We start from the raw sequence: 13,027 nt of genomic DNA, 5'->3' as shown, positions 1-13,027 counted from the left end.
TTCAAAATGATCGTTAAGCTACATAAAACAGCATGAAAGCAAATGGAGATGTACATAGCATACATATCCCAAATGTGAGGGTAACAGTATTTGGGCAAGGGGGGGTTACTGCCCCACCAACCTCAGCCTGCCCTTAGCCAGCCCCCAACCTCTGTCCTTCTTACTTACAACCAGTCCAGCGAGTGGCACGACCTGCCTGCTTCCTCCCCTTAGCTCTCACCCACATTTCCGCTTTCCTTGCCACTTTCCCCCTGGGAAAACCTGTTGTTTACTGCTGAATCAGAGCAAACGTCAACTGGGTTTTCTCTGAATTGATACTGGCTTCAATTTAGTGCTAAAAAGTGGGTTTGCTGGGTGAAAGTGGAAGGGCAAAACCTCTCGGTGTGGATGAGCCTTAAGTCTCAGTGTTGCCCTTTTTAGAACTCAGAAAGGAGAAGGATGGCGACAAAACTAGAATTAGTTGGTTCAGCCTTGCGATTGGCTCTGACTCTGCCTAATGTTGGGCTCCCTGCCTTCCACCCTACCAATCCCAATGGTCACCAGCCACCACTGGAGGATAAGCCTGCTAGGATCCAGCACAGACGAGAAGGACCTAGGAGTTGTAGTGATTCACAAACGGAATACAATCTCAGCAGTCAATGCCTGGAAAAGAAAGGCAAATGCTATTTTCGGCTGCACTTATTTTATAGATGTACTGGGTGTGCAGGACGTAGGAGGTAATAGTAGCGTTCACTTAAAAACCAAACCAGTAAAGCACCCCTCCCTAAATTTTAAGTAATGTTGGACAATGGGGAAAAAGTTCCCTAGGGAAGCTGTGGAATCCTGCAGGGTTTTTTGTTTTGTTTTTTTGCACCCTGTTACTAAACAGATCAGAGATACAATTCCTAGAAGGGAAGGTCAGGAGAAGTGTCCAAATGAGTGGGACCCAGACACTTGATGCGTTGGGGATGGCTCAGGTCCAACTGCGCATAACTTGTGTGCTTTATAAAAAGCAGGCTTATTATAAAGCCCCTACCAAGGCTGAAAGGAAAAAAAGGGAGCTGTAGAGTGAAAAATGGAGGGAGAAGGAAAAGGACAACAACAACCCAGGGCATGTCCACATGGGGCTTTTGAGATGGGATATGTTCACTCAGTACAGTAAAGTAAAAGGGAAAGGACCCCTGGACTGTTAAGTCCAGTCGAATTCGACTATGGGGTGTGGTGCTCATCTTTGCTTTTAGGCCGAGGGAGCCGGCTTTTGTCCACAGACAGCTTTCTGGGTCATGTGGCAAGCATGACTAAACTGCTTTTGGCGCAATGGAACACTGTGACGAGTGCCAGAGCGCACAGAAATGCCATTTACCTTCCTGCCACAGTGAAAATCCAGACACAAAAATGGTTGAGCTTTTTTTTTGGGGGGGGGGGGCAAAAACTAACTGATGAGCTACTTTTTAAAATTTTGCCCAAAGTTGCCTTATGTCCATATTTTCCCAGACATTTCCCCAATTTATGCCTGAACACAGCTTCCGACTACAGTACAGTACCGACGACAGCCAGTGTGGTGTAGTGGTTAAGAGTGGTAGTCTCGTAATCTGGGGAACCGGGTTCACATCTCCGCTCCTCCACATGCAGCTGCTGGGTGACCTTGGGCTAGTCACACCTCTCTGAAGTCTCTCAGCCTTACTCACCTCACAGAGTGTTTGTTGTGGGGGAGGAATGGAAAGGACAATGTTAGCCGCTTTCAGACTCCTTAGGGTAGTGATAAAGCAGGATATCATATCCAAACTCCTCTTCTTCTATTCCGGATATGTCTGGGAAATTCCAAATGTACGGCAATCCTAGCCACAGTGGTACCTATTTTTCTACTTGCACTTTGATGTGCTTTCAAACTGGTAGGTTGGCAGGAGCTGGGACCGAGCAACAGGAGCTCACCCCATCACGAGGATTCAAACCGCCGACCTTCCGATTGGCAAGCCCAAGAGGCTCAGTGGTTTAGACCACAGTGCCACCCACGTCCTCACCTTCGCCTCACCCAGTGCACTGCATTCCCAAAAGCTGCACATATACACAGAGTTAATCTAGGCTGGCACCTCCCCACTCTGCAAACAATACTAGAATATTAGCAAGGCTAGAACAGACAGGGCTATGTCCACAACGGTGGAGGGAAGGATGCAAAAAGAACCCTAGTGGGTTATCTAGTCAGCATCCTTCTTCCTACACTGGTGAACAAGGTGCCTCTGGGATGCCCAGAGGCAGGACATGAGTGCAGCTGTGCTCTCCTGCTGCTGTTTCCCAGTGCTGTCTCTGATCATTATGACTAGCAGCCATGGACAGTTTTTTCCTCCATGAATTTGTCTATACCTGGGACCTTCAGCATGTACTCCAGCAGCTGCTCCACCAGTGATCTACAGCCCTTCCTCTGAGGATCATGGGGCAAGCCTTCAAAACAGGTGGCGCTTCCCTGTTGCCTTTAAAAGCACTGCCACGCAACCTAGTTCTGAGCATTGCTTTTGACAGGAGGCCATCTTCTGTTGTGTTGGACAGGGGGAGTCATTTGCAAAACACTCCATCGCCAGGGCAAGGTTTTTGTGCCAACTGACGTTTCTGCATTCTAGCTTTAATGAATAACTAATGAAAGGTTCATTTATCCACCGACGGGGAAAGGAGGAAGTTTACAGAAAACACACACCTCCCCAAAGCCCCAATACAAACTGTGTAAAAAAAGAAAAGAAAAGAAAAAGAGAGAGTAAAATGACAGGGCTCTTAGCAACCCCTGGCAAGCTGTTCACACTCCTCTCTAATTAAAGGCTGTTTCCATCTAGCCCAAAGATCGCTGTATGCAAACACGGGGTGTACACACACACACACACACACACACACACACTTCCAGCCAAGCTCTGAAGTACAGCTGTAAGAAGGAGGAGGAGAGGCTAAATTCTGCTCTCCTCCAACTGACTTCAGAGATGGCAAGAGCCCAGATGCTGGGACCAACAAGTACACTTGAAGGAGGATCCCTCAGTGATGTGTATGCACTTTTAAAATGCTGCTTAGTGTCTGTGGCTGTTTTTCTTTTCACACAACTGCTGCCTTTGGTATCTGAGGAGCTTCCTCCATGGCAAAGAAACTGCCCCCGTGCACCCAAATTAGCAGTGGATGGCAATGTCACTAAAGGATAGGCTGGACTGAACTTCTGGCTGTTTGCAGAAAAAGAAAACTTCTGTTTACACATTGAACAATGGAGGACAACAGGATATTTATTGTTAGTTGGATCTGAATGTGTTTTAATCCAAAGTCTTGCTCATATCAGTAACTGTGAGCCTGAAGCAGGATTCCAGCTCCAATTAGCCACAAGATGGGGATTGTTTTCAGGAAGGCTGTGGAAGTCATAAACCCCGGCGGGGGGGGAGTGGCCCTCCAGTAATGTCCCTCAGGCAAAGCTTTCCTGGGAACTTTTCTCTCGACTCCCTCCTGGGCTGTGGATCCATGTTTGGAAGAGGGAGGCAAAATGGACCTCCTTCTTAGCCTCCCCTCTTCATTGCATTCAGAAGCACAGTGGAGACTAAAAGAATGCACCAGACTTTCTTTTAATTTGGTCATTTCCTGACAACCTATTTATTTGAGCATTCATCCTGATTTGCTTGCACAAAGTGTGCAGGGAGGTTAGACACCATCGGCTTCTGACTGAACATTCATTCTGATTTGCTTGTTGAGAGGTTCTCCACTCTTTCCAGTGCATTTTCCCATCACTTTCCTTATGCCACCATAAATGACCAAGCCTTTAAGGTGCTACAAGATGTTTTGAAACTTCTGCCATGATATTTAGAAAAAATGCATACAACAAACCTGTTCTTCAATTATTAGTATGGCTGGTTAAATAAAATGTATAAGATCAAAATTTTAGCTGATTAACGCATTTGTTTGGTGTTTGGGCCAAACACTTTCTGAATGCAGCAACATGCTTTCCTTGTTTTTAGATGATGCACTTACACATCATACTAGACATTACAATAGAAGAGGCATTCCTTTGTGTATGGGAGAATGCCTCTTTTAAAATGGGATGACACCTACAGTTTTCATATGCATCTAACTATATATTCATAGTATGTTGGGAATGCCCCCCCCACTACCTAGTTAAACAGTGGCACCATTTTAGCCAATTAACATTTTAATCTATTGATCTAACCAGCTAGTTGATTAAATTGATTAAACATTGCAGTCTTTGTTATTTCTTATAATCTGGAAAAAAAAGGTCGAGCAAGTTTGGAGCTCCGTTGCTGATGTTATTTGCCTATCAAAAATATTCTCAGCATTGACTAATAGTACAAGGGCTTCTTTGGAAATACAGGAACCAGATCCCTTTGTAGCTTGGATTTAGCCACTTGTATAAATCTCCCCCCCCCCCATGTCTATTACACAGATTATCAGGAAACCAGCATGGGAGCAGAACAGGTGCTAAATAATAGGTACCTTGAATCAGCATCTCAAGTCTTGGAAGATCTCCACTGTGGGCAAGTCTTAGTTGCCTGCAAAGCTTATGGTTGCCTAATGGATTTGATCCATACCTGCTTTGAGCATGAAAGGACAATGGGTTTCTTTCCTGCTATTAGTGTTAATTAGCTGAGAAATGCTACAGTGGAAGTGTTATCACAAAATATTGGTGTTGTGAATGGCCACTTAGGATTTACCCGCACTTACCTTTCCTCTTTTCTCTGTTCTTTCCAGGCACAGTGCACGCTTTAAAAGTGCATGTCCAATCAACCTTCGCCCACAAAAATCTGCTCTTTAAAGCTCAATTGGAACAGACGTCAATCCGTGGAAACCCCAAATTGACGTTTGCACCTATTAAGCACTAAAGAGTGGCTCTTTGCAGGGAAAGCTCCAGGGCAATAGAAACCCCTTCAAAATGCTCAGACACAGAGCTTTTAAGTGTGGATTTGTGCCTGGAAAGTGTGGGGCAAAAGGTAAGTGTGGATAACCCTTAATTTGGAGTGTCACAGACTCTACCTTTTACAGTTCATTGCCACTTGACCTGACTTTTTACGTCCCCCTTTTCCTCTGAATTCATAGCTATAACACTCATGGCATCTGATGAACTGCAGTCTAGTCTGTCAATGGTGAAGCCATAATACTGTATATACCCATCAGTTTTTAGGGCCCTTCATCGCTTTTGTGGCAACCAACTAACACGGTTACTCCTCCGGAAGCAGTGAATTTATCGTGACTCTGAAAGCTGATCCCTACATCATTCCTGCCATGTCAAAACTCCTGGAAACGGTTCAAGGTGGTGGCAGCAGGATCTCCATGGTACTCTTCAACGTTACAGCTGCTACATAGAGTAAACCCCATTAAGGAGTATTCCTAGCAGCTTGTGTGTGACAGGTGTAGGATCAGCTTAATGGAAAAGGGGGCTGGAAGGGAAGCTTGTATCAGCACTAAGAATTACCCACATAGTCTCCTGGGCAACAAAGAGGCACTGCAATCACCTGGACAACAGTCTCCAGTAGAAGCGGCAATTTGAGGATCCCTGGAAACTCACCTCAATCTCTACATAGTCGTGGAGCTTCTTGCAGGTGGCGGCAAAGGTTTCCGTTGTGCCAAATTCAAAATACCAAAGTTTATTCTTCATTCTGACAGAGAGAACAAAGAGAGGGGGGCATTACAGAAGGAGAGATCCCCTCCATCATCTCCCTTTCCGAACATACTGTCCTCTCCAGCAGTCACTGAGCACCATATCTACTGCAGATGTCTGCATGCAGAGAACTACCACACTGCCACTGGAAACAGCTAGAAAAGAACATCTTTTGCCTCCCAGAAAATTAGGGCCATTGTGCGACTGAATTCTCAGCTGGCACCATAATCTTTTGCGCAGGGTGGTCTGGTGAAATGCAGGAGATGGGAAGAGATCCAAGACTAAATTCACGGGGGCATTTTTAAACCATTACACAGAGGGAGTACCAAGGCTCCGCAGAAATAAAATCTTGGAGTGCTTATCTAGGCTTACTCCAAAATATCTGTGGTTGGACAATAAATTTGCAAATCCTAGTTGAAAGATTGGGAACAGTGAGATCTCTCTGTACTGTAATCCACCCAGAATAGGTGGCAGGGGGGATCACCTTGCTGTAGAGGGACAGCCACGCTGCTGTTGGGCTCCTGTAAGCATAGAGGAGGTGATGAGGTGTCCATAATCCTCAAAAAATAAAACAAAATTAATGCAAACAATGCATTTCTCTGTTTTTCATGAAGGGTGTGTGTGGGGGGAGGAATTTCTAGAGGAGAGTAAGCTTGGTGATGTGATAACTGCCACTTAAAAAGTGGGGGAGGTAGGTGATCACATGTGACCTGGACTGGTGTAGTGGGAAGAATGTCGGCCTCTAAAGTATTTTGTGTTTGTGCAAAATGCCCTTGGTGAAAGGGAAGGTATTGCTTATCATCCTCCACAGGCATTCTCTGACTGCCTTCTCCAGAGCAACTGCAACAGGAGTGCTACCAGAAAGAAGAGTCAGATTTTCCCAGATTATACAAATGTAGCACATCTCATGTTGGGGGGAAAGGCATTATTCCTGAAACAGAAGCATAATGAAACATCAAGGGATGCCATCCAGACAGCATGCAGTAAAATAGTAAAAACGGCAAGCTTTTCACGCTAATCACTGATCATCCCAAGGAAGATGGCAACTCTCTGGGACACTACCAAAGGTCACCCACTCAAAGCTGGTTGGAGTTGGGTGCCAGGCTGGAAACATGAGAAATACCACAAAGACAGCTTTCCGTGTGGCACCTTGCTATGTTTGCGAAAAACTTGAGCTTTTATGCACATGACTTAAAACACTGCAAATGTATCGGGAGCAACAATAATGGGTCAGTATCAGCAGCTTCCTTTCATTGTGTGCACGCGCAAGAGACTCGGGGAAAACAGCTCCTTAGTTCCTTGGCTGTTGTCTATGACGGTAGAATACAGCAATTTGAGGTTCCTGTGAGGGTCATGCAAAGCTTTGTCCTGGAACCCAATGTGAGTCTTGCACCACAACCATGGAATGGTGGCATATTCCATCTCCTTTGTGGGGTAATTAAGACAGCAGGCGCAATAAAAGCAGGCAGTACATAAGAGCTTAAGGTTAAGCTGATACTTAACATTATTACTTTTATGGGTTCAAGATCTGGGCTCTCCAGGTCCGTGTCCAAGCATGGTGTGTGTGTGTGTGTGTGTGTGTGAGAGAGAGAGAGAGAGAGAGAGAGAGAGAGAGAGAGAGAGAGAGAGTGCTTCCCCCACATTTTACTGCTGAATCGGACCAAACAGTAATTGGGTTTTCTTCAGATTGCCATTTGCTCTGATTTAGCAGTAAGGCACAAATTTCCCCCGGAAAAGCTTTGGGACACACACAAAAAACCATGCTCAGGTTTAGACCTAGAAACCACAGCCCTTTGCTTAGAAAGCGAGGAGCAAAGATAAGTGTGGATGAACCCAAAAGTCATCAGCAAGGCTTCATGTCGATATTTTATTTTAAGAAGTATAAGCAAAAAAGGGAAATTTTCAAAGGAGAATCTCAATTGTTGAAACTCATAAAGCTAATTAAAATTCTGAAAATTTTGCCTAATTTCAGATTTGTGCAAAATGTTTGCAAGGAGGTCCCGGCAGGAGGGCTAAAGCCATGGAACAAATGTGTACTTTTGTACTCTCTACCATTCACTTCTTCATAATAAGACTTGGCCCAGTTAGCTTGATGATTGCTGCGGCTCTCCATTGCGAAAGATCCAAAATTTCAACTCAAACTGGAAAAAGAAAATTGTCCTGCACTAGCCTTTTGATTGAGCTAAGAGCCTTTGGGGACAGAGATCAGGCTTACCTGATTTCTTGTGCTAATAGTGCTAATAAAACTGCATGGGAACCTCACTGAACCTTGCAGGGACAATTTGGTCCTGGAGAAAGGGATTGAAATCACAAACGCTAAATGCAATACCAGAAGCACAGTGCCTCTGTGTCCTTGCTGGATAATCATGGTTCTCATGCACAGAATGCGAGAACAATCAATGCTGCCATGTTTAGAACAGCTAGCTGATTAAACAGGAGTCAGCAGAACAAAGCGAATGCGAGAGAAGAGAAGAGAAGCGTATTTGAGGAAGGGATAGGGGAGTGACTACATTTTTTTATTTTTGTAACAACACCTGGCTACAGAATTGAGCAGGACTCCAAAGCCTTGCTTCAGCAGCACCAACTCTTTGGCAATAGGGAAAGCAATGGCATCTTCTTGGAAGTTTCTAAGAGTTGCCTCAACACTGCAAAATAAGGATAGGGAACTTGCTGCCCTTCAGATGTCGCTGAATCACAACTCCCATCATCCCTCATCATTGGCTATGCTGGCTAGGATTGATGGGCACTGCAGTCCAACAACAGTGCAAGGTGGGCAGAAGTTCCCTGCCGCTACTTTAAGTGTAAAATATCCTTAGATAACTCAATGAATACACTCAGACTCAACCTGAAACAGCTGTAATTTTGGGACACAGAGCAAACATTTGTGTACACTTTATATGTTTAGCTGAAATTAGTTCCTGCCCCAATAATAGGGATAATGCATTGGGAAAGGCCCCAGCCAACTGAATGGGATGTGTACAGTGTCCTTTATATTTGTTGCTGCTTTTATTTGATATATGTTCCCTTGAGCATTTTTAAATAAAAAGCAATCTTTTTTTAAAACAGCAACCCCACCAAACTCCAAATCAACCAAATAAAATAATTACATGAAAAGGAATTGGGATATTACATTATTTTCAGTCACTTTTCAGTGGTATTTGCTTAAGAGGAATTTCTGAGTGATTGTGCCAGTTTCCTCACAAATAGCTGCAAGGCCCGAGAGATTTAGGGGCTCTGAGTTGAACAACCAACCTCGGACCCACCCTCCCCCTAGATTCTCCAAATGAGGACTACAGTGAAGCCATAGTCTCACTGGCAAATAAGAGCAGAACAGCAAAATGTAAGGAGGTGTGGGGTGGATGAGAAACCCGCCCACGTTCAGTCGAGAAAGAAAAGGCAGAGAAGACAGGTTGATTTACTAAATGCAAACACACATGTCAGGCAGTATTTATTTTCACCCTGCTACGCGCCTCATCCTGACATTGTTAGAGTTGTCGTCAGAGGTTCAAAAATTGCACGGTTAATTTTTTGAAGAGGCAATTATGCATGTCTGCATAAAGTTTGCATAATTTTGAACTGCGGCTTGTTAAAAACAACTTTGCAAATTTTATACTTTTTTGTCCCCCTTTTTTTTTTTTGCAGGGGAGGAAGTGCTCAGGAGAGACTAGGGGAAAAAGCCTAAAAGCAGTAAGTGTGAGGAGGGTGTGGCCTGATGAAGCACTCACTAAGAGCTGTGCTGAGTGATGGCTTCCTAGTCCCCGATTCCTGGGAGCTGTGCCCAGTCTCAGAGGAACCGACCAAAACGTTTTCAGGTATTTCTCCACAATCATGCGACATGTCTCAGAAATGTGCTCTGTGCACAGAACAGCTGACATTTTCAGGATCGAGTTTCAGACATTCAGTGCTTGAGACTATATCCTGCATCTTGCAAGGCAGACAACCTTGCAGATTCTTAGAACCAGAGGCTTTAGTTTATCAGAGGCTTTAGTTTATCAACCGCTACATGCAGGGGGGTTGCTAAGTACAGACCTATGACACAGATTTCCATTAAGTTTGCATATGCTAATGTGTATATGACTCTGGGCAGTTAAGATCCTGCATGTCTGCACCAGGACTGCATTTTGCAGGATTCTCAGCCACCTTTAAGTCAAGGTTTTTTAAAAAGCGGAGGGGAAGTAGCCGACGACCTGGGCTTCACTGCAAAACGCCCATGGCTTGAGCCCTTAACAATGCCCTTGGCTACATATGGAAAGGGCTATTATAGAAAAGCAAAGTGTGTCAGTCTAAGAGTGTGTGATTAGCTTGGTACAAGTTGCCTCTGACCCTTGACCACTGCTCTTCAGCTTATCAGCAAGATGTGGAGCAGGACAATGAATGTTATTTCCTGCTTACACTCCCGATAGCCCTTATCGCCGGCTGTCTTCACCCAAAGACAACAGACTTCAGCTGCAAACCGGTCTCTTGGGAACCCAGGGGTTTAACCGTTGTCAAAGCTAAGGTGGACGTGGAGTAATCATACATTCTGGTCCTTTGCTGTTCCTAGACTGAAGCAGGGAGATCCTAATGTAAAGGAGGGACTTTCAGATCTGAGTTGAAGAACCTGTGGCCTTCCAGATACTGAGTCCACAAGGTCCTCTCTCTAATTCTGTGAAGGGCAACCCATAAGCACATCCACTCCCTCGCCCCCACTCCAGATTAGGTTTGAAAGCAATCACGCTTTCAAAGCTGTTTACACCTGCAAAAGTATTGGGGTGGTCCCATGGCTTCAGTTTGCATCAGTTCAATATCCTATAATTTCCCACTGAAATCCCAAAACTTTTTCTTTTTCTTTACTGCAAACGTTCTGGTTTGTTGTTTCATTTCTGCTAAACTCTGAACAACTATGTGGTAATATTTGGGAAGCATCGCACAACAAACTAAAGTAGAACATTGCACTATAAAGACAGGGTTGCCATATGTCCGGACATGGCTGGTATTCAGCCCTCCTTGCTTAAAAATGCATGGGTTTTTTTTTTAGATTTTGCAAAAAAAGCTAAACAACTTTTGTGTCCAGATTTACTTTTCAAAATATGGCAGCCCTATAAAGAACACGTTGCAAAATACATACAGTACAGAATAAAACTCTAGTCTGGAGGGGCCCCCAAGGAATGTTGAGGAAGCTTATTTCCACACAGGAGGGGCCTTAATGTTACAAATGAGCCATTCAGATATTCAGGTCATTTATAACAAGTAGTAGTAGTAGTAGTAGTAGTAGTAGTAGTAATTGCTGTTTTTAAACAGATTGGATTTCCACTCCAGATTAAATCACTGGGATGGAGGGTACTGGCTGGCATTTTTATGCCAATGACATTATGAGGGCTTGGTCAAAACACTGGCTGCATGAACAGCATCCCTCCTACAATAAACATATTGTGTTATAATCAGTAGTGGTCATGCTGTTGAAGACTGGGCTGTGGAGCTGGGTTCCATCTACATCCAGTGCTTGGGACTGAAGGATTTTTAAAAAAACAAAAAACAGGAGGGGGAAGAGAATCAGAAGATAGGGGTTAGCAGCAGACAATCTAGAGAATGAAACAGGGCCAGCCCTACCATTAGGTAGAGTAAGGAACCGCCTCAGGTGGCTGATTTTGGATTCCATAAAAGGCAGGAAATTGTTGGGGTATGTGTATGTGTTAGGGTTCTCAAGCAACTTTTTGCCTCACATTGCAGAATACCTTAAAGGGCCCTGGGTTTTACGCAGCTTGACTTTGGAGGAGAGGGATTTGCTGCTCTGCCTCAGGCAGCAAAATGGTGTGGGCTGAAAAGGAGAGTCCCCTTCATCCCAATATGCTTTGCATTGTCACTCTCACCCCAGCGCCTGAGGATTTCCTCTCTCTTTTTAATTGCATGTCTGATGGCACCTCTCTAGCCTAAGATGACTCCAGTGCAGTCCTAAGACCATGGTAACCTAATAGAGATTGTTTACAGGAAGTGTGTTCATGTCCGAGCTTCATTCCCTGTACCAAAATTCTTACTCAGTCCCCAGAAATCTTTCAAAGGTTTAAGGACTGCTGTAATGCTGTAAAGACAGAAACAGCAGCTGTTCCACTCCCGGCCACCTGTAGGTGTAAAAACATCTCCAGAACTAAATAAGGCCGCTCAGAGGTATGGTGCATCTCACTAGGTTCCTTGCTAAATACTCTTCTTCGCATTGTGTGGTGCCCTGCTCCTTCCTAAAAAAACAAAACAAACGCACGTTCTTGCCTTTCGGATTTTTTATTTAATTTAACCAAATTTTATACCGTTGGATGGTAGTAAAACCTCTAAGCAGTTTATAAAAGAGTTGTCTACTTGGAGTTTTCTTGAAGAGAGAAAGCTTGGGTTTGAATTCATGTGAGAAAGTAAAGCCACAACCTGCATCCTTTCTGTCCGATGGAACAATTGTCAGAATGTGTTTGCACAGCACAAACAGGTATTTTGTGCTATTTTAGGCTGGAGAAACTATTGCCTGACTTGAAAGGGGTTTATAAAGGCTTCTGTACATTACCAGCCTTCCCTAACCTGGCATCCTCCTGATGCTTTTGAATTATGGTGCTGGAGGAGACTCTTGAGAGTCCCATGGACTGCAAGAAGATCAAACGCATCCATTCTTAAGGAAATCAGCCCTGAGTGCTCACTGGAAGGACAGATCGTGAAGCTGAGGCTCCAATACTTTGGCCACCTCATGAGAAGAGAAGACTCCCTGGAAAAGACCCTGATGTTGGGAAAGATGGAGGGCACAAGGAGAAGAGGACGACAGAGGACGAGATGGTTGGACAGTGTTCTCGAAGCTACCAGCATGAGTTTGACCAAACTGCGGGAGGCAGTGGAAGACAGGAGTGCCTGGCGTGCTCTGGTCCATGGGGTCACGAAGAGTCGGACACGACTGAACGACTAAACAACAACAACATTACCAGCCTTCCCTAACCTGGCATCCTCCATATGGCTTGGACTACAACTCCCATTAACCTTAACCATGTACACAGCCATTTCTATTCTTCCACTGCCACGTCTGGTGAGGATTTGCAGGTTTGTTTGTTTGTTTTTTTTAATAATACAAAAATGTCAAAACCTGTTTACCAGAGGCAAAAATGGACGAGTCAACAAAACGTGCAGCAATTCCTCTTTCAAACTGTGTTGGCTCTGGAGGAACCACCCTCTCCCATTGTCTGCTTTCCAACTTAAAGAAGCCATTTAAGGCCTAGCCTCAATATTTTGTCAAGATTGGAGCAACTACTAGCTCTGCTCACAAATTCATTTGGAAGCAGTGCACAAGATGGGTTCGGTCAATGTCAGGGTATTCACACACATCTCGCCACAAGCGTTTGAAAGTCAAGCAGACCTTCCTTTATGCATTTTCTCTTAAATGTCCAAAACTTGCCTCTGTCAGACGCAGGACTC

General features: G+C 44.5%; 1 protein-coding gene across 1 annotated transcript in view; it reads right to left on the bottom strand.

Annotated features, from left to right (window-relative positions):
• Window positions 1–13,027, bottom strand: part of DGKG (diacylglycerol kinase gamma) — a 118,505-nt gene that overhangs the window by 23,516 nt on the left and 81,962 nt on the right. Inside the window, 1 exon segment of the mRNA XM_083443225.1 lies at window positions 5,516–5,606. Coding sequence (XP_083299351.1) covers window positions 5,516–5,606 — 91 coding nt within the window.

Source organism: Podarcis tiliguerta (genome assembly GCF_965153285.1).
Source record: "Podarcis tiliguerta genome assembly, chromosome: 5".
Taxonomy (NCBI): domain Eukaryota; kingdom Metazoa; phylum Chordata; class Lepidosauria; order Squamata; family Lacertidae; genus Podarcis; species Podarcis tiliguerta.
The sequence above is the reverse complement of the archived record's forward strand: the minus strand, read 5'-3'. Positions and strand labels throughout refer to the sequence as shown.